Source organism: Diaporthe citri (assembly GCF_014595645.1).
Source record: "Diaporthe citri strain NFHF-8-4 chromosome Unknown scaffold_4, whole genome shotgun sequence".
NCBI lineage: Eukaryota > Fungi > Ascomycota > Sordariomycetes > Diaporthales > Diaporthaceae > Diaporthe > Diaporthe citri.
In genome coordinates, this window is record NW_025064849.1 from 3,721,206 (window position 1) to 3,743,900 (window position 22,695).

Sequence of the window (22,695 nt, forward strand, 5' to 3'; positions counted from 1 at the left end):
CGTCCAGAGTCGACCTCGGCCGGCCTTCACATCATCATCATTGCCCCTCGAGCGAACCCCTCACCAGGCCAGCTGGCACATGCTGACTGATGATGGACGCCCCCTCTCTTGGTGGCCCTGCTGGTCTGCTGGCCCTCTGTTGGGGTCGTGATCGCGAGTGGGACTGCGTGCCTTGTACTTTGTACCATGTACTGAGCGACTTCTGGTGGCCCCTCTTGCCGTGCCTTAGTTATTACAGTACACAGGCAACATGGCAACGTCACTCCAGGGTCGGGCATTGATGAGGCAATTTCGCCAACTCGTGACCCAGCGGCAGCGTATTCTCTCACGATGCGGGGAGCTGAGGTCCACAGTGCTCGAGAGGGGCTCGCGATACGGCCAAGGGTCCTGAAGCTGTTCCTAAGGTTGGCTGACCAAGCTGGCTCCGGGCCTGGCGAACACCCAGACACCCCTGGACACGCAGCCCGATGCGGTGGCCGGGCAGTTTGAGGCTCTGTCTCACAGGACTGGTCAGGCCGCAGTGCGCCAATGTGCCCACTGTTCATACTACCTAGACGGTCCTGCAATCCACTATCGAGTCCCCATATCAGGCTCAGCATTAGTAAACCTCTGCTCCTTGAGGAATTGGTTGATCTCCATGGAGATGTCCTGATGACTTGAACTGTCGCCGGACGCCGATTGCCGCAGCAAAGCGAAAGGGCGTCTCTGCGGTATGAATGGCTTGAGAGAGCAAAGCAGTACGCGCTTGCTATTTTAAGCGCGAGATTGCTTGCTTTGTGCGATGCTCTGATGTCAAAATGCAGTGTAAGGTACCTAGATAGGCACGTCTGTGCGGCAGGCTGATGAGCAAGGAAGGGGGGAAGGAACCACGGGCGGCTAGTGAGATTGCACTGCGGCAACCAACGGCAGCGACAGACGCTTAGGTAACCACCAGGCAAGCCACAGGCGGGCGGCTAGAGACAAAGATCATCTCCGTCTTACTGCGCCTCCTCGTCAAGGGCGTCTAATGAGACCCCCGTCCAGCTGAGGTTAAGCGACCTGACCGGCCCCAGGGCATATGGCATAACAATGCGAGGGAGATCAAATCTCGCGTGTATGATCGCTTGATGTAATCCGCAAGAAAAAAGAAGCGCGCGGTGGTCAGCTGGCTCGGCTGTGCCCACGGGGAGTGGAAGCTGTCGCGCCGTCTCATTGGGCTGTCTGGCGGCTCCTGAAATTGCCCTACAAAGACTGTATGCACCTGGCTTGCTCGCCTGCCCGCCAGAATGGCTCTCCCACCCCCTACCCCCTCAACAGGGCAAATCGGATCTCTGAGATGCCGTGTCTCTCAAGCCTCACTCACCCCCCCCCTCATTGTTTTCTTTGCACAGCCGCACTCGAATTACCAGCAAGCGCGTAGCGATACCGGCTCGTCCTCATGGGACGAGACAGGTGGTTTGATCTTCAACCAAGCAATCTACCTACAGCCAAAGCAAAAAGAATGATGTGCCGCACAAGCCATGGGCGTGGCCCCATGGTCTCCGCCTCCCGCCCAATCAGCCCAATAGAACCCACCAAAGCAAGATCTTCCCGGATCATCTCAGCGATCATCACCCGTGACACCGGAACGGGGCGACGGGGCGCAGCAGCACACCAGCACACCAGCACACAAACTCTCACATCTGACGGTGGCACACAGCGCGAGAATCGCTCGCTACCCCAACCATGCCCCTCTGTAATTGGCCAGCGAGCACGCGCTGACCTGGTCGTGTCTCCGGCGCGTTGCAACCTTCGATCGGCGACCCGGCGCCGTGGACTAGTCCGTGGATTTTGACGACGTGTGCCGCTCCATCATCGTTCATGCGGATGCAGTGTTACTACGAACGATGACTCTTTCGATTTTCGCCCCCCTCCCCCCCTCCTTCGTCTCCCCGGCCCAGCCTCCACATTTCCAAGTCTATACGTCCATCTCGCATTGCATCTGCCTGACCAGGGACTAATTGCCTCCCCTTCGGTCAAGCCATGGGCCGGGGCCATGAGTACTGAGCATAGTTGTACATTGAAAATGATGATGATGCTGATGATGCGGTGTGCCCGTTGTATCGGATGGTGCGCCTGTCCACTTTTCCAAGATTTTCGCATAATGTCAAATTTCCCCTTTCGGACCACCCGCGATCGACCTGGCTCGCAGGCTGGGCAGGGTGCAGATGTCAGGATGCCGGACTAGACAGGCCAGCCAACTCACCGCCGCCGTCAGCGAGGCACGCATGCACGCATCAGGCAAGCCTGCATACCCACCCCCACAACTTACGAGGTGAGTCACAGCCGCAGACACAGAGCCACCATGAAACATGCCACCACGACGGGAGAATCTGAAACATGAAACAAAAACTGGGAACACGGCCTTACGGTCATTACGTGTGGGGTGGGCGACGAAAGAGTGCGGGTGTGTCCAACTGGTCGGGCTCGCCTTGTGTTGGCTTCTCCCTCTTGCTCCCATGTCTCTTTTCTCTTTTCGGCCCCCCTGTCGTCGAATGGCCCCAGCGACAGCCACTCGGGGCGAGCACCCACGACCCACAAAATGGACCCCCTACACCGCAACCCACCAGGCTGCCCACGGTCGCAAGGTAGCAAGAGCGAAGAAAAACCTGGCCTGCCAGAATCTGCACTCCCGCTTGCCTCGCTTCCCTCGCCTCGGCCTTTCGGATCTGACAACTCGCCTATCTACGCATGGTGGAGACCGTTACCAGGTCAATTGCGTGAGGAGCAGTTCGCGTGTATCCATCACCGCTACTTCTGAAATCCCTCTCTCTCTGTCTTCTACCCCTCCCCCTCGTTCAAAAGTGGATTCAACGAACCCTGGAAAATTCTAGAATTTTCATGCCGTGCTGTCCGTAAAAGGGGACAAGAGAGGAAGCAGGCATCTTGCAAGGGAGCACTGCCTCTTTTCGGCATTCTGGAGAGGAAGAGGGGGAAAGGGATCGATTGCGACGTTACGAGAATCCACACGTCTCCCAGATCTGGATTTCCGGCCAACCTGGGAATCCGCGGAGCATCAGGGACGGCCGGGCAATGGAGACAAGGGGCCAAGAAGTGACAAGGCCATCACGGAGATCAAAGCTGGATGTGATGACAATTGAGTGACGCCTCCTGCCCACCATGGCGGCCATTGCTGCTCTGAATCCCCGGGATCACTCCCCCACGCGAAAACCCGTACCTGAACTCAACGAAAGACTCAGAGCTTCCTATCCAATGCTTCGTCGTGCCCCCGTCTCACCTGAAGCCCCCCAGGTCCCGAGCCATTGGGACTCTCTTAGTTTCGCTCCTAGTCAGGAATGGTGCCATCCCTTTCGATTCTTGTCTCTCTCTTTCTCTTGTCTCTCTCTACCTCGCGAACCCACATGCCCCAGTTGGAAGGATCTTGGAAGTCCCAAGCTTTTCGCATGAAGACTATAGTGCCATGTAGCGTCGCCACATGCTACCCACTACTAGTCCGAGGCATCAAGTAAGACAGAAGCTACCATGTAGCACAGTAGTCTAGAACAGGTAGTCAGGCTAGGTGACTAGTCAGCCGCCTGTCCGCAAAGGAGCACAGCCTCGCCGCTTGCCAGCACAGCATTGGACCACAGATCTGCACGCGACACCATTCATTCAACCTCGCTCGACAGACAAACGTCCGTCCGGCGCCCCGTCGTCGCCAGGATCGCCCGCGTCCCCGTCCACACCAATCCTCCCAACCTCGCTCGCTTTGAGTTCGGCCCAAGTTGGGCCTCGCGATCCCCCTCACCCCTCATCCACCCAAATCCACCCAGACCCAGAGAGAAGGTTCCCACCAACTCACTCCCAACCCCCAAACATGCCAAAAACTCTGAAAAGAGGGCTAGCCCATCCTGGGGGTGACGTGTTGTCCACCGGCCAACACGATCCTCCCCTCCTCATCGTGGTTAGCGAAACCCGCTGGGGGCCCAGAGATCTACGATCAACTCACACTCATGGGGCTCGTGGCGATTGGGGGACCTGGTGCGGGAAATATCGGGGTGGGGGTTGTGGGCAAGGCAGACAGGCCCAGGAGCGAGGGCCCTGAGGGCCTCGTCGTCCAATGTCCGTCCCCAGGACTATTCTAGATAGAGGCGACCAATAGCACCACACTGGACATGTGGACGGCTTGGACGGGGGCGAGATGCGGCGAACGACGAACCGCCCTGTCTGTCATGCTGAGCTGGACTGCCCCCATTCCTGATCCGTCTGTCCCATCCCATGTTGCTCGACATCGTCCCATCCCATCCCCCGTCCCCATCACGTACCATCCGGTCACACGATCATGCTTACACCAGCCAGCACTGGCAATGCCGTCCTTTCATCCCATCATGTATTATACTGTGTGTAGAGATGGATGGAGGAACCCCCGGCCGGGGTGTCTCGCCAAGACGGGACAACACACACACACACACACCCACACACACATCCAATTACGCCTCGTAGCAAAGCAAGGTCGACGAAAGGGTATCTATCTATTGTCAAAGAAAGGACCGCTCAGGGTGCTTTTCTCCAAAAGAGTATAGTCGAAAGCGTAAAATAGTAGTAGAGAAGACATGTGCCACCCTTGCGCGCTCGCTCGCTTCCTTGCCTCGACACCATATCATCCAATCCCAGTGCCTCATTACCAGCATCCCCTTCTCCGCCATCCATGTGCTCGTGTGCGCGCGAGCCCTGGCCTTGTCTCTCTTCTCGCCACTCTATGCAGAGAGGAGGAAGGCCAGGGGAGGAGGGGAGCCTGGTTCCATTTCATTCGCGCCTCATAAGTCCTGTAGATCCTTCTATTCTTTTTCGGGCAAGTATTCCGCGACACATAGTCGGCTTGCCTGCTATTATCATGTGTTCGCACCGCCGCCTTGCTCTGCTGCCCCCGCGCCAGTGCCGCTCTCTCCCCGGGTCTCCGTAGGGCTCGGTGCTTCCCCTGGCGGTAACGGTGGTAGCGGAGCATCGATCCTCGAGCCAGTAGTATCCGGCTGTGAGGCCTGGACCGTTCGGTCTGTCCCTGGCGATGTCGTCGGGGCACTCGGATCAGCGTTAGTCTTGCGGTCCGCCTGGATCTCGAGCCCGGCCAGCGCGATGGGCGCGTTGAGGCCCGCGTAGCCCCCGGCAGCATCGTTGGCGACACCACTATCAACACGGATGTCGAGCCCAGCAGGGGCCTCTAGATCATCTGATAATGTGCCGGCATCAACCCTGACCTCGTTCAGCTTCCGCAGTGCCCTGTTCATGCCCTCCAGCCTCATCTTCTCCACCACCACCATGCCCCTGGCAAGCTCCCTGATGGCCCTCCTCCCCATTCTCTCATGCATGTCCTGCCAGCCGGCAAGCTCCATCGCCACCGTCTGCTGCGTATACCTCAGCTCACGCGACAAGTTGTTGACTTCTGCCTGGCCGGCACGCATGCGCTCCTCACGCTCCTCATTAAGCCGCTGGCGTGTGTCGTCAAGGAGACCCAGTGGCCAACGCGTGGAGCGGCTGAGAGATGAGTAGTTTCGCTCGACGGTACGACGCGATACGTTGATTTGGTTGATGAGCCGCGGCGGGCGGGCGAGAGCTGAGAGGATAGCATCAATGGTAGACTGTAGCGCCAGAAGGGTTGAGTGAAGGGTGGAGTAAGGGTTGACTGTTGTCGGGGCCAGCGCGCGGACGTAGGTCTCAAATGCTGTGACGTGCGTCTTCGGGAGGAAAGGTAATGTTGCTACTGCCCGGTGGAGTAAGACTGATGAGTCGTAGAGATCTGTGATATCCCGTTAGACAACTATCACATCCAAGATATTCTACGTGTTCGCTAGACATACCGAAAGCAGAGTTGCCCACGATGTTCGTCCGCCGCGCAACACTCTTGGTCGAGTGATTGACGCCGCGGACGTTCTCGCGGGCGTGATCTACGAACTGCTCGACCTCACGAATATCTTCGAGCGGCTCGAATTCGTCGCGGACCTTTTCCGCGCGAGTCTCAGCCTTAAGTTTACTCCGCTGTTCCATCATGTCCGGTTGGAGGTCCGGCACCAGGAAGAATTCCCACAGCATCTCGTGGGTCGCGAACGTCGGGTGGGCCAGGAGGATGCGGAGGAACCAATCCATGCGGACCTGCAAGTCCTTGAGAACCGCCCGGCTGGGTTTGACCGGGATCTGAAACGGGGACCGCAGCGCGGCGAAGGACGGTATCCACGACGCCGGGTTCTCCATGGCCAAGAGCTTCGCCAGGTGTTCGAAGTCTGTGAGAGATCGTCTGCACGTGGTAACTGCGTAGCTGTGCTTGTCTACCGGTGCGCCTGACTTCAGAACAAATCGCACACTGGCATCTTCCACAAAGTATGACCTGACGACAGCAGTCGTCCGGGAGTCAGTCCCTGGAGGCGCAGCAAAGAGAACGAGGTCGTCTATCTTATTTCGGACATCGTCATCCTTGGCCAAGTCCACAGCCGTCAGGCCTCGCAGCTCCTTGGCTGTGATGTCCACTCGCGCGTCGCCGAAGAAAGCGCGCACCACATCGAAACGGCCGTACTTGCTCGCGACCATCAGTGGCGTGAATTTCCTGTCGTTGATAGCGTTGACATCTGCGTCACATTTTTGCAATATTCGCAGGCAAAGTTGGGCGTCATTAACAATGTGCAGCAGCGTGTTGCCTTTTCCATCAATGTGATCATCGAGGTGAAGAGGCTGTCCGTCACCTTGACAATCTCTTGCGATCTCCAGAGCTTGCTGCACCATGGTGTGGTATAGTGCATGGTCGTATGACCGGCAGATGGCAAATATGGGTGTCTGGCCGTTCTTGTCTTTCTGGGTCCACGGCATCATCCTCCCGTAATCGACAATAAGGTAGGGTGCATGGAACAGGTAGTGAGCCACGCTGCGGCCCCATACGTCTTGCTTTGCGAAGTACGCCCTCATGTGCTCCTCCGTGATAGTAGGCTCGTCAGCCATGAACTTCAAAAGGATGTTGGTGAGCGCTTCATGGCCCAGCTGTACGGCAGCGCTGAGAAGAGTGGTCCCCTCATTATTACTGTCTGACAGGACAATGGACGGCGTATAATAAGATTTGAGGTCCAACAAATACTTCAGTGTCTCTGGACGCTCGTTCTGGACGGCCATCATCAAGACCGATTCGCCGAAAGAATCCTGTGTTTGGGACAGGCGCTCGATGGATGTATCGCCTTCGATCCCGCTGCCGATGGTGCCAATGCTCGCGGTTCGAGAGTGGAAAGAAATCTCAGAAGAGCTCGATAGGCTTCGCATGTCCATAGTTACCCTCTTGATCTTCCTGACAGGGAAGATGTCATCTGTAGCGCTGTCAACCTCTTCTTGTTTATTGAATGGGAAGACGTGGCTGAGGTCAGATCCCAGAGAGAAGCGCTCAGAAGTACTGAGCGCGGCCGAGGAAGGTCTGGAGGAGCCATTCGCAAAACTCCAGTTGCTGCTTGTAGAAGTTCGCCGGCTTGAACGCCTCGAGGATGCTGCAGCGGCCTCTTCCTCATCGAGAGCATCTGCGACGGCGTCCCCGCTCGGTTCCATGATCTTTTGCAAGGTTTCCAAGTCTCCTTGAGCGGTAGCGTCCCACAACGACTTGTTGCGCCGACTTGCTCTTCGGAGTCCGGCCGAGTCGCGGTCAAGATACAGCAACACGGCCTCAAATGTACTGAGAGCGTACCCCATCTCACCACTATCCACATCATCGACAAAGATGAAGTGGCGCATGTACAAGAAACGTGCCTGCAGATGCTTGACTTGTGCTCTGATCAAAATGAAGAGTAGCAGTGATACAAGAGTGTCGGCGTTCATGTTGAGGATTCCTTTCTCCGAGGTGGAGCTTATCGATCGGTTGCCAGGCATCGGAGGTATGTCGCCCAGCTGCGTTATTGATTTCATTGTGGACAACAAGATATCCATCATCTCCGGCGGGCTGCCGGCATTTGTGATCTTTTTGAACTCATCGATGGCTCGCGCGAGCCTGGAGATGAGTGCCTGCTTGCCCCGGTGACCACCTTCGATCACGATGCCCAGTTGCGAAACGTCAACGAAATCCATCTGGCGGATCTTGGCCTCGAGCTCCAGGTCTTCCGGTCTCTTCAACGTCGCTAACCTGGGGAACAGCATGTTATGCACATTCTCCGTGACGTAGCGCTCTATCAAGCGCTCTACCACCGGCCCTGTGAGCTCAGTCGTCGCTCCCAGCAGCGATAGTTGTTGCTTGTCGACGTTTTGAAACAAGTCGATCGCATTGGTGACGGCCGTCTCGAGCGAGACCCTCAGGACCTCCTCGTCGTCTTCTGCATAGAATGGCTCCACGACCCTCTTGCCGCCGTTTCCATTTGGGGAGGCCTGGAGTTGTGACAGGCTGTTTGATCTGGCCTTCCTAGTTGCCGCAGCTATCGGTCCGTCTGGAAAGGGGTCCGGGATATGTGACGCAGATGGAGGTGGTGGAAGTGGTCTTTCTATGACGGCTGTGAATTCCTGGAAGAGTCGTTCAAGCCCGGACTGCATCTGCCGCGCAATCACGGGGAAATGGTTCAGCAGGTCGTGAAAGCTATTGATTTCCTTCTTTTTGGGGACCATTGCAGAGTCGCTCGATTCGGTGTCGGGTGACGCGCCACTCTGTTGTACCGCCATGGCTTTCCTTGTTCCCTCGACGAGTACAGCCGGTATAATCTTGATCTCTTCCCACGATCCCACCAAGGGTCGCGATATGTGGTATATCAGCCAGCCCCTTGGTTCCAGCGTGTCGGAGTAGAAAATTGAGTCGCCGAGGAGGTTGGCAGAAGCCAGGACCTTGAACCCTGTGGAAAGAGAGGACCTGTCAGTATACGTTGCGCTGCGCCGGGTCCCGGCGAGAAGCCCGTGGCGTGGACGCACCTTTGTTGGTGTAGATAACATTGTCCTTGATGACAACGTTCCTCCCGTTGATCGTGTTATATTGTTTCGCCTTCCCCCTCATCTCGCGCAGGTTGGGAGTTGACTCCTTCCCGCCGGCGGCGGCAGCGCCAGTTGGCTTGGCCGGGTCGGGGATTCGCAGGACATGGCTGGCGAGGAACTCTTCGGTAGAGACGGAGTCGGCGAGGCTTGCGCCGGGGGGCGCTTCGGTCTCGCGGGAGGTGAGCAGGACATCGGTGGAGGGGACGAGGAGGATGTGGCCCTGGGCGGGAAGGCACTGGGCAGGGAGGGGGCTCTTGAAGAAGGCGGCGAGGAAAGGGTTTAGGGGTTGCATTCATTCGACTGTGCTCCCGCAACTCCCCTGCAGTCGCTCTTCCTTGGCATTGAGGTGCCTTGCAAGCTCGTGTGTGGTGCAGAGGACGGACGAGGTTGTCGTCGCTCGGGATACCAGGATATGTCGATGAGGATGAGGTGAGTTGTGGCGACGGGTCGTCGAGGTTAGAGATCGCTTCCGGATCCGGATCCGGTATGTTGGGGGCGCACTTTGATCACGGAAGCCAAATGGAGCCCTGGCTGAGGTCTTCTGTGCTGTCGACGATCTGGTAGAGGCTCTGGAACTGTGCTGGTAGGTATCCGGCCGAGGGGGCGCAAAAAGATGAGAGGTGGTCGTTGTCTTGGAGCTAGAGGGTTGGGCTCAGGGGAGAGCACTTTTGGCCTATGGAGCTTGGAATGATGCCAGAGACATGGACACCTGCAGTTTTGGGGAGTGACTTCAGCGGCCCACAATCTTGGCTCAGCCGCTGCCACTAGCTGCTGCTAGGTACAACAAAGTGGACACGGGCATAGGCGCTGCAGATCGCGGGGCCCACTCTGGAATGCTTCCCCCGGACCGCGGGACAGACAGTCATGTCCCCCTGTCACATGTTATCAAGTTCATCTATTGTAGAGTATCATCTGCTCAGCGCTTCAGCGCAAGGGATCACTTCGAGACCAAACTCAATCTCGACAAGACACTTTGGTGGTTATTAGCCCGCTGTCGTATCTGGCTAGGTACCGTCACGTCGCTCTGTTGAATCTCAGCTCGAAGACCTCCATCTGGACTACGTCGTCCAAGGGTGGTCCTGGTTTGAGGCTCATCACCCCTGGGTCTGGGTGCTCTGAGCAGCTTTGGCGAGAAGAGTGAGCTGCACTTTGGATCTGGGTCAGGGCTACGTTGATCCAAAGCCTGTCTGTATCACTTTGCGTAACGGCCCGGTGCGATACCATCACCCAACCAAGCTGGTCAACGGGCACAAGTGAGCACGGCGTTGAAGCAGCACGAGTTGCACGACATGATCCAGATGCCCACATAGGTTGGCACACACCATGTGATTGTCAATTCCTGCCATGTTGGTCGGCACGTACCCAACAGGTCGCAACTTGCCCTCCCGGGCTCTGGTTACGGTCTCGTTCCTCGACTGGGGTATAACATGGCTGAGGCAATATTAATGTTTCTTTGGTTGTATATGTACGGCACTCTTGATGTACAAATCAAGGCATCAAACGAAAGCCCTTGCTCGCAGCCAGATTCGACGAGATCGACCACTGTGCTTAGATCTCATTCGTTGATTAGCTGAGGCCGTTGGGAAGGCTGTGGGGATCTCCGAGGGCATGGTTGTCATTATGGGGTGGCGGTGGGGTTGAGGACCCCCAACACCAAAGTCAACAACGACATTAGGCCAGAAGCCGTAGTTGATGGAAACGACCGCATTACTATCAGACTGCACCAGGCCATGGTCACACATCCGCGTATTCGACTGCATCGCGAGCACCGCATCACACATGCACACACACAGAGAGAGAGCATGAGATCAGAATTTCGCTGAATTGGTAACGATGGCCGTTAATATGGCCCCGGGTCTCCCAAAATGAGTAAAAGCAAAGTTATGCACGAAAAGTGAGTCCTTCCCAAAATCATTGGCTCGGTCGATGTCAAGACAAATGGCCTCTGCTTTACTCCAGAACTCCGGCGAACCTCGAATGACCAGGGACCGACCCGTACCTGTAAACTCCGCTGTAATGACCATCTTCCGTTCCGTGCTGTGAATGATACAAAAGAAAGAAATCCAACGCACTGCGATCAATGTTGCCGAGCAAGCGTTTGGTGGCTGGATGCAAAGATCTCCGCCTGGACCTTGTAGACGACTACGGGCCGCCGATAACACAAAGGCTTTGGCCTGGTATCTCCTGGTGATGGGTCGTGCACGCTCAGACCTCATCCCAATAGTCCAGCATTATATAGCGGCGGGGTGCGGCCATGACGTTGAACGAGGCCGCTAACCAGTAAATATCCATCGGGGTCCATGGGTACCTAGGCAGCTTCGAAGAGGTGAGAGGTCGCTTTCCACGGGCCAATGCTGGCAGTCAAGCTTGTGGGAAGCAAGGCTGGGTCGACCTCTCCAGGAGTGCCCTCCACTGCCCAACGCCATCATAATCGCAAAAAGACAAGCCCCATAACTTACGCAGTCACCATCCTACCGCTGCTGCTGCTGCTGCTGCTGCTGATGCAACTGCTGCTGGTGCTGCTGGCGCCTCCTCCTTTCTTCCTCGCGATTCTCATCCTCAGAACTTCCTTCATCAAGATTCAAGGCTGCGGCATCGTTGTCCTTACCTCGAAGATCGACAAGCCTCGGTCGCTCGCTGGACGTCCGCAGCATCCTAGACCTCTCATCCGAATTCTCGTCAAGCAGTTCGCCGTCGGCGGTGTCGTATTCCGGAGGCTCGATCCAGTCCCTTGGTACTATGCACGGAAGTGCCACTCCGATACTCGCGGCTCTATTCAGCCATCCGGGACCGGGCCTTCCTGTTAACCTCTGGCAGAGGTGTGCCGTGAAGTGGTTACAGTTCTTGGTGAGGAGATTGTATGACGTGCCCTGGAACTCTTGTGAAACCTCATGTATGATCGCATCAATTTCGTTCTGTGGCGACAATGTGAAGCCTTGGAGGATCTCGTGCTTGAAGGTGCCGCCGGGTGGTAATGTCTTGGGCTTCGTCCAATACACACCGGTGACGCCTCTCTTATCGTGCCCGCCATATGCATATTCTCTGCCGTTGATAACGACACCGCTGTGTAGGAGTGATGTTCCGATTGCCCAGAGAAATGAGGAGAATCTGCCCGGCTGGTCGATGTTAGACTTGGGATCCAAAAAGGCGGGCGAGGGGAGGGGAGATGTGTTGAGGGACTCGTGCGCACCGGCAAGAGGTCGTAGACATGGATTACGATCTCTGTCTTTTGCAGCGACAACGTCGATCGATGCGACCTGACCGATTTCGAGGAGGACTTTCGTGGAGCCATCTTGACTTCTTTATGTATGTGGATTCTAGCGATGTCGATGGCGACGGGAAAGGCGGATGCGACGGAGGAGGTAGGTGGGGGGCCTAAGTGGTTCCTAGCAGGCAATTAAGGGCCACGATCGGCACGGTGACGGTTCCGTCAGAGTCAGGCTGCCATGCGCAGTGAGTGATAAACGAAGGTGAGTCTGTATAGGTGGGTGAGACAGTCGAGAGCTGTCTCGCGGGTGAAACAGGGGACCGGAGTAATGGTTCGTCCTTCGAAACAACGCGACCGCTCTGTGAGCCCAGTGGTGGTGGCTCTCAATTGATGGTGAAGGCTGGAGAGAAGGCGACCGAGCAAGGAGACCTAAGCTGCGAGATTTGGGTCGCTGCTGACGGTTAGATGTTGGCGTGCTTCCCGCCCCATGACATACCTTCCTGCATAGCTGGGTGGGAGTCTGGCACATTAACACCCGAGGCTGGGGGATCCTCCCCTCGCCTGGTCTAGGACGCCTGCGACGCCAAATGAGTCGGCCTGTCCGCATTTAGAAGCCCCAGGAGCGGCCCCATGTCGAATTTCAAGGTTCCCCAGAGAGAGAGAGCTCGGTTCAAGGCAAATCATTAGCGGGGCTGCAGCTGCCCTTGCCTGCCTCTGCTTTGCGTACTGGACGGCACACTGCACCGTATCAGCGTATTCGACTGCACCCGCCGTATCTACGTACCTGCACAGCACAGCTCATCCACCCAGGGGAGCCTAGCACGCCTAAGGTGGGCCGAGGCGTCGGCGCTGTGGTTTTGCCGTTCGCCGGCCGTTTTCCATTTTTTTTTTTGGAGACGGCTGAGGTCACCAAAGATCCACAGCGCTGCCCCGCCGAGGGAATTGAATAAGAACTTGGAAGCAAGGCGAGCAAGGCTCTGCAAATTTTTGAGCTGTCGAGAGCAGGAGAGCGATCTTCCACCCTCTCCCCAACCACACAATCCCTCCATTGACACGAGAAAACAAGTGAAGGACTCGGGAATTGAGGTCAATCTTCCCTTGAGTATCACACTTCCTTCTCTGAGGCTGAGTTTTGGGCGCCAAAGTCGGCGTGCTGGGGCTGGAAACAGCCCGTCCAAGTCGCGACCACGTCTCTCCTGCGACCCCCGCACCTTTTCTCTTCTATCCCTCGAAAGTTTTCCTTGCCCGCAGCTAGCTCTGCCTTTCAACCACACCCGGTGCCAAGCTGCACGTTCATCTACACTTCCACTCGTCACTACGCGAAGAAGAGGAAAATGCCTCCCAAGAAAGCTGTCGAGGAGAAGAAGATCCTTCTCGGCCGTCCTGGCAACAGCCTGAAGAGTGGAATCGTGAGCCCTCCTCCTGCCGCCCCGGCCCCCAACCCGACCATCTGCATCCTCAGGCCGCCTCTGACTTTCTATCAGGTCGGCCTTGCAAACGTCGGCAAATCCACCCTCTTCCAGGCCATCACCAAGTGCCACCTGGGCAACCCAGCCAACTTCCCCTATGCCACCATCGAGCCCGAAGAGGCCCGCGTCATCGTGCCCGATGACCGATATGACTGGCTCTGCGAGAAGTTCCAGCCCAAGTCAAGGGTCCCGGCCAACTTGACTGTCTACGATATCGCAGGCCTAACCCGTGGCGCGTCCACTGGCGCTGGTCTGGGCAACGCTTTCTTGTCTCATATTCGTGCCGTCGACGCCATCTTCCAGGTCGTCCGCTGTTTCGACGACGCCGAGATCATCCACGTTGAGGGAGATGTCAACCCCACCCGTGACCTCGACATCATTGCCGAGGAGCTCAGACTCAAGGACATTGAGTTTGTCGAGAAGGCCCTCGAGGCGCAGAAGAAGAAGACCCGCCAAGGCGGCCAGAGTCTCGAGCAGAAGAAGGCCAGGGAGGAGGAGGCCACGATAGAGAAGATCCTGGCCTGGTTGAAGGACGGCAAGGACGTGCGCAAGGGTACCTGGGGTCCCAAGGAGGTAAGAACAGTCCCCGGTTTTCTCATCCAACCCACCCTCTCCTCGATGTCGCCGGCTCCATCCAGCACATCTACATGATGACAAAGGGCCATAGCGCCTGAACTAATCCCAGCTCGTTGAATGCCTCACCAATTAACGCTAGAGCGCATACTGAGATAAAAATACGTCTGATACGCCTCATTCACATTTGTTCTTTTCTGTCTGTTGTTCATTCTTGATGACGGAAGCTGACAATGTCAATAGATTGAGGTCATCAACCCTCTCTTCCTGCTCAGCGCCAAGCCCGTCGTCTATCTGGTCAATCTTTCTGAGAAGGATTACATCCGGAAGAAGAACAAACACCTCCCCAAGGTCGCGGAGTGGTGTAAGGAGCACGCCGCAGGCGACCCTATCATCCCCGTTTCCGTGTCCTTCGAGGAGCGCCTGACTCAGTTCGAGACCGAGGCGGCGGCTCTAGAGGAGTGCAAGAATGTCGGCGCCGATTCTGCGCTGCCCAAGATCATTATTGCCATGCGGAAGGTTCTGGACCTGGGCAGCTTCTTCACAGTCGGCTCGGACGAAGTGCGGCAGTGGACCATCCGAAACGGAACCAAGGCCCCTCAGGCAGCTGGTGTGATCCACACAGACTTCGAAAAGACCTTCATCCAAGCTCTTGTCTACCCTTTCACAGCTCTGAAGGAGCTGGGATCGGAGGCAGAGTTGAAGGCGAGTGGTAAGATTGCCACAAAAGGCAAAGACTATGTTGTCCAGGATGGAGACGTGTTGCACATCAAGGCTGGCGCCGCCAAGAGCTGATGTTGTTGCATGATTCCACTATACAAGTAGGGTGTGAGATATCCTCTCCATCTGGAAGCCATTCTAGGCTGGTCTACACGCCCTCCAGCCACGCTATCTAATCGGCTGGCGGCTAGGACCCAGTCTGATGAGCTCCTATCGCCTGCAATATAGACATCAACCAGTACTTTCCAAGCAATCCGTGACCACTGTGCCCATGTATTCACTTATTTGAATCGACTTGTAAGACAAGTTGCACGGAGATACCCCCTTTTTTTTTTCATATCAAATTCCCAAGGTAGGTGTCCAGTGGGTACAGACATTACTGTTTCATCCTGCTCAAGTAGGTCACTATGCCTGAGCCTAGCCTAGGGTGGACATCACATTGCGTCTGTTGGTGTGCTACAGCCAGCAACAGTCTCGTGGAGCGTTTGGTCCAACGCCTTGTCTGTGCCTGACCATCTGTAGGAATTTCACTCGCGTCTGCTCCTGCAGGGGTTTGCACAAGGGCTGCTAGCACCCCTTCCATCTCCAGGTGTCCTGGAACGGCATGGTACGTGTCTGCATGGCTGGGCACTGCGGCTTATGCACAAAGTTAGGCAGCCATTCGCACAAGAATAATCAGACTCAGTAAACTACACATCCCCTCCTTATCCATTCCTGTCTCTGCTTTCTCGCAGCCGATTCCAACTGGACTTGTCAGCGCCAACTGTCAAGGTCAGAGCCAGCAGCAGTAACCAAAATGGTGAGCTATCCAGGTCTTGGATTGCCTATCCGGACCTGGCCTCCGCCGCCCAAATGCGGAAATGGTCTTCCCATAGATTACCCCACGACAGCACATCCGAAAGTTCATGGATCACAATCTCAGATGCTCCCCGTCCGAGAATTTGCCATGATGCGCATAATGGATACGCTCACAGACAAGGAAGACTGGCACAAGAAAGTTTTCATCGAAAGTATTACTGAGAAGTGGCGCGAAGAGGCCATGGCGATACCGGATGAAGACGTGATGGCAGCCGCTGCTGCACCATCAAGTGACTGGTACAGGGCAAGCCTGGTGGATATGGATGCTGAGGACCGTCCTAGCACGGCAGCCACGAGAGTGAAAAGCATCATGTCAAGGGTGGCTTTTGACTATGTATGAAGATGGTCTCATCGTTCTCACGATTCTCACGCGGCTAACCAGACACACAGTGCATCCAAGAGTTGCAGAGCAAGGCTCGTTACTTCGAGCAGAGCGGTCTCATACCCACTCTTGACGCATGCGCGACTGTGATCAAGTCAGACGTGTTCATTAGCGACGAGCTCCAAGAAGCTTTGAGGAAGGCCTTCCAAAAGCTCCAGAAGGACCAGGGGGATGAATCTGGTTGGCATCCCGGCAGTCGAGATGTGGTAGATCCCTCAATGTATCCTCTCATCTACGGCCAAACCAGGGCCTTCAAAGACGAAGTCGTTGGGGTGACTGGAGCAATTTCACAGTGGGCTGGGAAGGGCGATACCGTCCCAAAACAACTAGAAAGGGAGTCGGCTGCTGGCTGGGCCGAGAGGGCCGGTTGGCCCGGTTGGACCCGTCGCCTTCGCCCGCGGATCCCAAGGTCATATTGGTCTGATGTTTACCAATGGTTGCCATCCAACATCGGCTTTCGCGCGGACGGCAGTGTCAGATTCAAGAGCTACATCAACAACTTGCACCCAGAAAAGCACCCGGAAATCTACAGCACTGTAGAGAAACTGGTCGACAAGGCTCTGGTTACTTGGGACAATTGCCTGATAGAGACGAGAACTAGCTCCACATGCGGTCCTGGGCGACTTCAGTCACGGTTCTCGACTCCTAAAAATGCTCAGTGCGTCTTGTTCCCTCGTTGTCCCGCGTATGAAGCCTCAAATTATCAAAGACGATATCGAAGGTGGAACAGCACTGACCGCAAATCAGTGACGGGCATTTGCCCAATTGGGACCCATCAGATCTGCAGGAAATGGATAATGTCGAGGTTGACTTTAGTCGAGATGTGAGATTCGATTGGGTTGAGAACGAGCTGGAAAGGAAATGGAGGATCTTACGCACACCTGTGCTGAGGGACCCGGAGCCTTTTCGGGAAGCCAACTATGACCCATCTCGTGTCATCGATAGACACAACGTCTATCGCTATCAGCCGGGCAATAGAAGCCATTCGCCCATAACTTGGGGCACGATCCCCTTGCGTGGCCTGAGAGAGAGGTTCGAGGAACGGGGACTTCAGATAATCGTCAAACTGGCTTCGATCGAGCTTACTCCTGAGAACCCCGAATTTCCCGCCGGGAGCTGGCATAACGAAGGCCTACTCAACGAGCGAATTTGTGCGACTGCGCTCTACTACCTAGACAGTGACAATATTACCGAAAGCAGCCTGTCATACCGCATGCACACCTCGGCCAGCCAATATGTCTTCCAGGAGACCGGGGCCTCAAGCCAGGACGGACTCCACTGGCTCGAGTGTAATTACGGGACCAATTTCGCCGGCAGCGGCGCCTGTGTTCAAAACTACGGCAGTGTCAAGACTCCACAGGGACGGTTTCTAGCTTTCCCCAATATCTTCCAACATCGCGTATCTCCCTTCAGACTCGCTGACCCTACCAGACCTGGCCATCAGCGATACATCGCGCTCTGGCTGGTCAACCCCTACCGTCGCATCATCTCAACTGCCAACGTCCCGCCGCAGCAGCAGGACTGGTGGACCGGATCTGCCTTCGGGGAGACAAAAGACAGTCGGGCGTCAACAGCAGGCCATCTGCCCCCATATATTGTACAAGTACTCAGGGAGAAGGGGATTTCACTGCCAGACAACGGCTCCAGAGCCAAACTTCCCGCGGAGCTGCTGGCCATGGTGGACGAGGAGTTCGGTCTGTCGACTCTTAACCTCGAACAGGCGGAGGAACACCGGCTGAAGCTGATGGAAGAGAGGACCGCACTCCACGGAGAGATTCTGGAAACCTGGAACCAGACTACTTATGACCTCAGCGAGCATTAGTCGCGGACTGCATAGGTATAGCCTGATCCTGCTGTTTCTCTGCAACTATTTACTTTTGTTTCAAAGAAGATGATGGGTTTGCAGAGCCTCATGGCAGTAAATGAATAATCAATTCATCTTGAAACGTGTGTATATGTGAAATCAAGTCTTTCAACTGACAAGGAGGATGGTGTAATACCCTATAACTACAAGACCGTGGCTGCTGATTACCAAAAGACACAGGGGCTCAACTTAGGCTCAACATGTGAAGTATGCATATGTCCTTCATTTCAGCAATGAAACGCATTAATTCAAAAAAAAAAAAAAAAAAAAAAAAAAAAAAAAAAAAAAAAAAAAAAAAAAAAAAAAAAAAAAAAAAAAAAAAACCAGAACGAATGCTTACTATCCTTTAACTCACAAGACAGGTGGGAGGGGGGGGATTCAACCGGATGCAGCACTTGAGCATCAAGCCCGATCAAGAGACAAATTGCAGAAGACTTGATTAAAGCAAGACAGAATATCAAGTTACGATTGACTTGGCAGTCGGCGCTTACTGCCTATTCATCCCATAAAGTAACTACTGCTTCACCAACAGCGTCAACATGTGCGGCAAAGTCGCCGAGCAACGCGGTCTCCACATCCCTCTCGGTTATGCCCACACGGTGCGTATTCTGCAAGCTCACGGCAAGCAGATCCCCAGCCTCGTTGAGCTTGATGTGTCGAGGCCATAGGCCGCCTGCGGGGTGGTACTGCAAGACTTCCAGGGTGCCGTCCTCACGCGGGGCGAAGACGGTGAGTGAGTCCGAGGCGTCGGTGCTCGAGTTGCCCGGGCTCAGTGCCGGGATGTCGTAGTAGGAGTCGTTGCGGGTTGAGGTGTAGGTGACCCTGTTGTCAGGCTAGTGTTATGGACGTGGATTAGCGTTTCTAGTTTTCTTTGGTTCTCAATGGTCGGTATGCCTTACAGAAAGCTCAATTTCGGCGGGAACCACATTTGTGTTCGTGGGCCCGGGGTAAGAATTGATGACCTCAACTTGCTCGAAGTGAAGACCTCCTTCTTCCGGGTATGGCACCCTCCACGAAGTGATGGTGCCGTCGAGTTCCGCCAGTGCGTAGAAGTAAAGGGGAGCCGAGCGGTTCTCGAGCCAGTTTGGATCGGGCGACCAGAAGAGGCCATTGCGGGGACCAGCTCCACGAGCGGTCGGCACGGTGGAAATTTCAGTGAGGTTGTTGGTATTTGCGTCAAAGGTATAGACGCGAAGCAGGTCATGTCCCAAATCAGGCACCACCAAATAGGTGCCAGTGAAGTCCACAACCACATCGTGACAATGGGAGACGTTTTGAGCGGGATCAGGGCCGACTGGATCGGGCGGCGGGTACAAAAGTGTCTATATGAGCTCGATATCGCCACCTGGTGGTGCGTTCCAAGCAGTTACGGCGCCACCAGCGCTGCGCAATAGTATGTCCATGAAAGATAAACGGACAGTAGTAGACATGGGAGAGGGCGGATTGAGGAGTTCGATACACCACACGTACTAATGAGCAGCAGCCAGACCACGCTTGTCGCCGCTGTTAAAAAAAGCACTGCTGACCGGACCAATAGTCGTGTTGCCCGTGTCCAACGGAGCGCTGAGCTCACCACTCTCGGAAGTCCCATATGTGGTAATAGAACCCGGCCTGTTGAGACAGTACAGCACGTTGTTTGCTTTATCCAAGTCCAGCCAGACCGGCTGATCGCCGCACGAGCCGGGGACACTGGTCTTTTCGAGAATGAATCCTTCTCCGGACTTGGACAACCTGAGCGAGGTCAGATTCCCGTCATTGGCCCCAGTGTAGAGGCTGATGCCAGTTGAATTAGCAGCTGCGAAAGGGAACGCTGCTAGTAAGTACATCAATACTGAGAGAATGTGCATCGTGAAGTCTGGAATCCAGTGACTCTGCTAGAACAAGGCGTCGAGATTTCACATTTGCAGCAATGTAATGTTTACACCAAAACTCAAAACCCAAATCAGCAAGAATTCAATGACGGACTTGTACGCATATGCAAATGGGGCGGCGAGTGTGTGGATGTATGTTCAACCGAACTTCCCACTTAAGCGCTGCTTGCACCAAGGTTGCCAAGCCAGGAATCTCCAGCGTCTCCTCAAGAGCACCTGATTATAGAAGACCATGTTGTTGATCGGTGTGAACACCTCCTACAGTAAGCTCGTTGTTCGTATTCGACTACGAACTTTCGGTATCGGTTTGGTACTCTACACGGTCACGAAACACGGTCACGTACCTGTACCGAGTTTCTTCACTCGCCATGATGGGCAACAACAGGAGATGCAAAGTCCAGGACAATCGGTCCGAATAAAACATCGGATGAACGTTCCTGCAATTCAGGAATTGGAGAAGAAGTCGCAGTACTCGAGATTCTTTTGAATCTTCCCAGCTTGCTGGATGCATGGGACCATGATCGTCCCCGCGAAAATCATTGGCACCTTGGTAGTACCCCATAACATCCCCCGATAGTTCGAACCTTCAAATCAAGTCGGGAATCAATTGGTCTCTACTGCGTCATCCGTCCTTGGCGCCGTCGATTTTGTGTAAACTTCCTAGACGAGGCGACATCGTGAATGTTGGCAGTGGAACTCAACCAAGGCTACGATTCGAAGACATGAGATAGGGTCTGTCCATCTTCTGCTAAAATCCGCAGGTACATGGGTTTTTGTTCCTAAAACCGAATGTAACACCGCTGCAGGGCCATCGTGATGCAGATATCGCTCACAAAGCTCCACTGTTGCACGCCGGTGGGCGGATTACGGGCCGGACCCCTTCATATATCCTCAAGTCATCGACACATGTGCTGGGCACCAGATGAGACCTGTATGGCACCAATTTTCTCGTCACTGTGCTCTGTTTTCAGATCATTATGAGTTCCGTAAAGTCAGAGGTTGTTGTTTCGGCGGCACGTTGTCTCCAGAGTGTCCTGGCTTTAGCTCAGAACGAGCCTTCCCTTGACCAACCATCCATCACGGCCAATTGCACTACAACTGTAAGTATATAACAAGCTCGCCTAGAGATAGATGTTGGTCCAGAAGCAACTTCGAGTACTGATATGCCCCACACCCAGTGCGAGCAGTTGGGCATTGGGCTTCCAACCGCCTTTCACCCGGGAACCAATGACCCAGACTTTGCCGTATGGGACGCCAAGGCACAGGAAGTCCAGCCCGCCTGTCGCGTGGAGCCAAGTGACGCGGCCGAGGTAGCAAGAGTTCTCGAGATCGCAGTTGAAAACCAGTGCCAGGTTGCCATCAAAAGCGGTGGTCACTCCACCAACCGCGATGCGCCCAATTCGGTTGGTGGAGTCACCATCGACCTCGTGAGGATAAATCACGTCAGGTTGTTAGACGACCACATTCAGGCCGACTTTGGCCCAGGACTGATCCTCAGAGATGCGTACGCTGCCCTGGAGCCATTCAACTTGACCAACTTCGGCGGCAGGACGGCTGACGTCGGACTGGCCGGCTACACAATCGGGGGTGGACTGACGGCTCTTGGTCCCAAATTCGGATTGGCTCTGGACAATGTGTTCGAGTACGAGGTGAGATTTGGTACACGGTCACTGGACTCCACATGGAGATGAGGCTGACCACAGTTGCGTCAAGCTCGTGCTGCCCAACTCGACTATCGTCAACGTATGAGGATACCAACTCAGACTTGTATTTTGCGCTTCGCGGTGGCGGGAACAACTTTGGTACAATCACCAATTTCAGAGCTCGCGTTGTCCCCCAAGGGCCGAGACTCGGTGGTACGAAAACACATTCTGCGAACTACACCGACCAACTCATTGAACAGGAATATCGGCTCACGACGGCGCTGTCCGATGATTTGGATACGGCTTTCCACAACCGCTACTTCTATACTCAATCACAAGACTCTTTTAGCTGGAATTTCTTTCAGGAATACAACCAGCCGGTCCTCAATCCAACCGTTTTTGACAGTCTCAATCGGATGCCTCCCCTCTCGGACCAGGTTCGAGTTGACTACGCAAGTGTTCTGTCACTCGACGAGGTGTCACCACATGGACTGCGGTAAGATTGGAGTTGATCGTCACAGCATGTAAAGGCAGCATGTGCTAACGCGAAGCAGACGTTTCTATGCCACGGTGACGTTTCACCCATCTCGGGAGCTTCACAGAAAGATCATCGATCTTTTCACCGAGGAAGTACAGGGCATCAAGTCGACGGCGAATCTCACAGCATCCGTTGTCGTGCAACCCCTTCACGTCAACTCAATCAAAACCATGAAGGAACGCGGGGGAAACGCTTTGGGTATCGAGTCTGACGGGCCGTTGCTAAGTGAGTCCTTGATGTCCACAATCCGCGACGATTATGGTTCACACGCTAATCAGCCTACACACCAACTGTTGGTAGGTCTCTTGTACGTATGATAATCGTATAAGAAGCAATCATGTATTAATGTTATTTTATTTAAGTTTTAAGAGGCTACATGCCTTGAAGGGGATAACTAAAGTAGCTTTTTAAGTAATAAGGGTTATACTTATCAATACTTATAGTTTTTCTCTTCTTTTAATAAGTATATATAATCCTTATTATAGTTAATAATTCTTATTATAGTTAGCCTTAAAATTATAATTTATTATATATTAAGTATATATAATCTTTATTATAAGAAAGTATTGCTAAAAAGGCTTAAAATTATAACTTATAAGTTTTAAAGTAAGTTTTAACAACTTTTATTATTATATTACTTT

The 22,695-nt window shown here is 54.5% G+C and overlaps 6 protein-coding genes across 6 annotated transcripts; 3 read left to right on the forward strand and 3 right to left on the reverse strand.

Moving 5' to 3' along the window:
* Positions 1–4,850: 4,850 nt before the first annotated feature.
* INS49_010177 (uncharacterized protein) lies at positions 4,851–9,220 on the reverse strand (the record flags this gene model as incomplete). The annotated part of the gene is made up of 3 exons (XM_043170903.1): positions 4,851–5,752; positions 5,814–8,792; positions 8,869–9,220. 3 exons carry the CDS (start codon positions 9,218–9,220, stop codon positions 4,851–4,853), a joined length of 4,233 nt encoding a protein of 1,410 aa, XP_043025468.1.
* Positions 9,221–11,399: 2,179 nt separating this feature from the next.
* INS49_010178 (uncharacterized protein) lies at positions 11,400–12,220 on the reverse strand (the record flags this gene model as incomplete). Its single annotated transcript, XM_043170904.1, has 2 exons — positions 11,400–12,044; positions 12,137–12,220. The coding sequence occupies 2 exons, from the start codon at positions 12,218–12,220 to the stop codon at positions 11,400–11,402; spliced, it is 729 nt and encodes a 242-aa protein (XP_043025469.1).
* Positions 12,221–13,470: 1,250 nt separating this feature from the next.
* INS49_010179 (uncharacterized protein) lies at positions 13,471–14,973 on the forward strand (the record flags this gene model as incomplete). Its single annotated transcript, XM_043170905.1, has 2 exons — positions 13,471–14,178; positions 14,422–14,973. The coding sequence occupies 2 exons, from the start codon at positions 13,471–13,473 to the stop codon at positions 14,971–14,973; spliced, it is 1,260 nt and encodes a 419-aa protein (XP_043025470.1).
* Positions 14,974–15,856: 883 nt separating this feature from the next.
* INS49_010180 (uncharacterized protein) lies at positions 15,857–17,960 on the forward strand (the record flags this gene model as incomplete). Its single annotated transcript, XM_043170906.1, has 3 exons — positions 15,857–16,090; positions 16,147–16,232; positions 16,886–17,960. 3 exons carry the CDS (start codon positions 15,857–15,859, stop codon positions 17,958–17,960), a joined length of 1,395 nt encoding a protein of 464 aa, XP_043025471.1.
* A 536-nt stretch (positions 17,961–18,496) lies between these two features.
* INS49_010181 (uncharacterized protein) lies at positions 18,497–19,849 on the reverse strand (the record flags this gene model as incomplete). Its single annotated transcript, XM_043170907.1, has 3 exons — positions 18,497–18,835; positions 18,902–19,324; positions 19,529–19,849. The coding sequence occupies 3 exons, from the start codon at positions 19,847–19,849 to the stop codon at positions 18,497–18,499; spliced, it is 1,083 nt and encodes a 360-aa protein (XP_043025472.1).
* Positions 19,850–20,850: 1,001 nt separating this feature from the next.
* Positions 20,851–22,371, forward strand: INS49_010182 (uncharacterized protein; the record flags this gene model as incomplete). The annotated part of the gene is made up of 5 exons (XM_043170908.1): positions 20,851–20,973; positions 21,052–21,522; positions 21,587–21,616; positions 21,777–22,012; positions 22,071–22,371. The coding sequence occupies 5 exons, from the start codon at positions 20,851–20,853 to the stop codon at positions 22,369–22,371; spliced, it is 1,161 nt and encodes a 386-aa protein (XP_043025473.1).
* Positions 22,372–22,695: the final 324 nt, after the last annotated feature.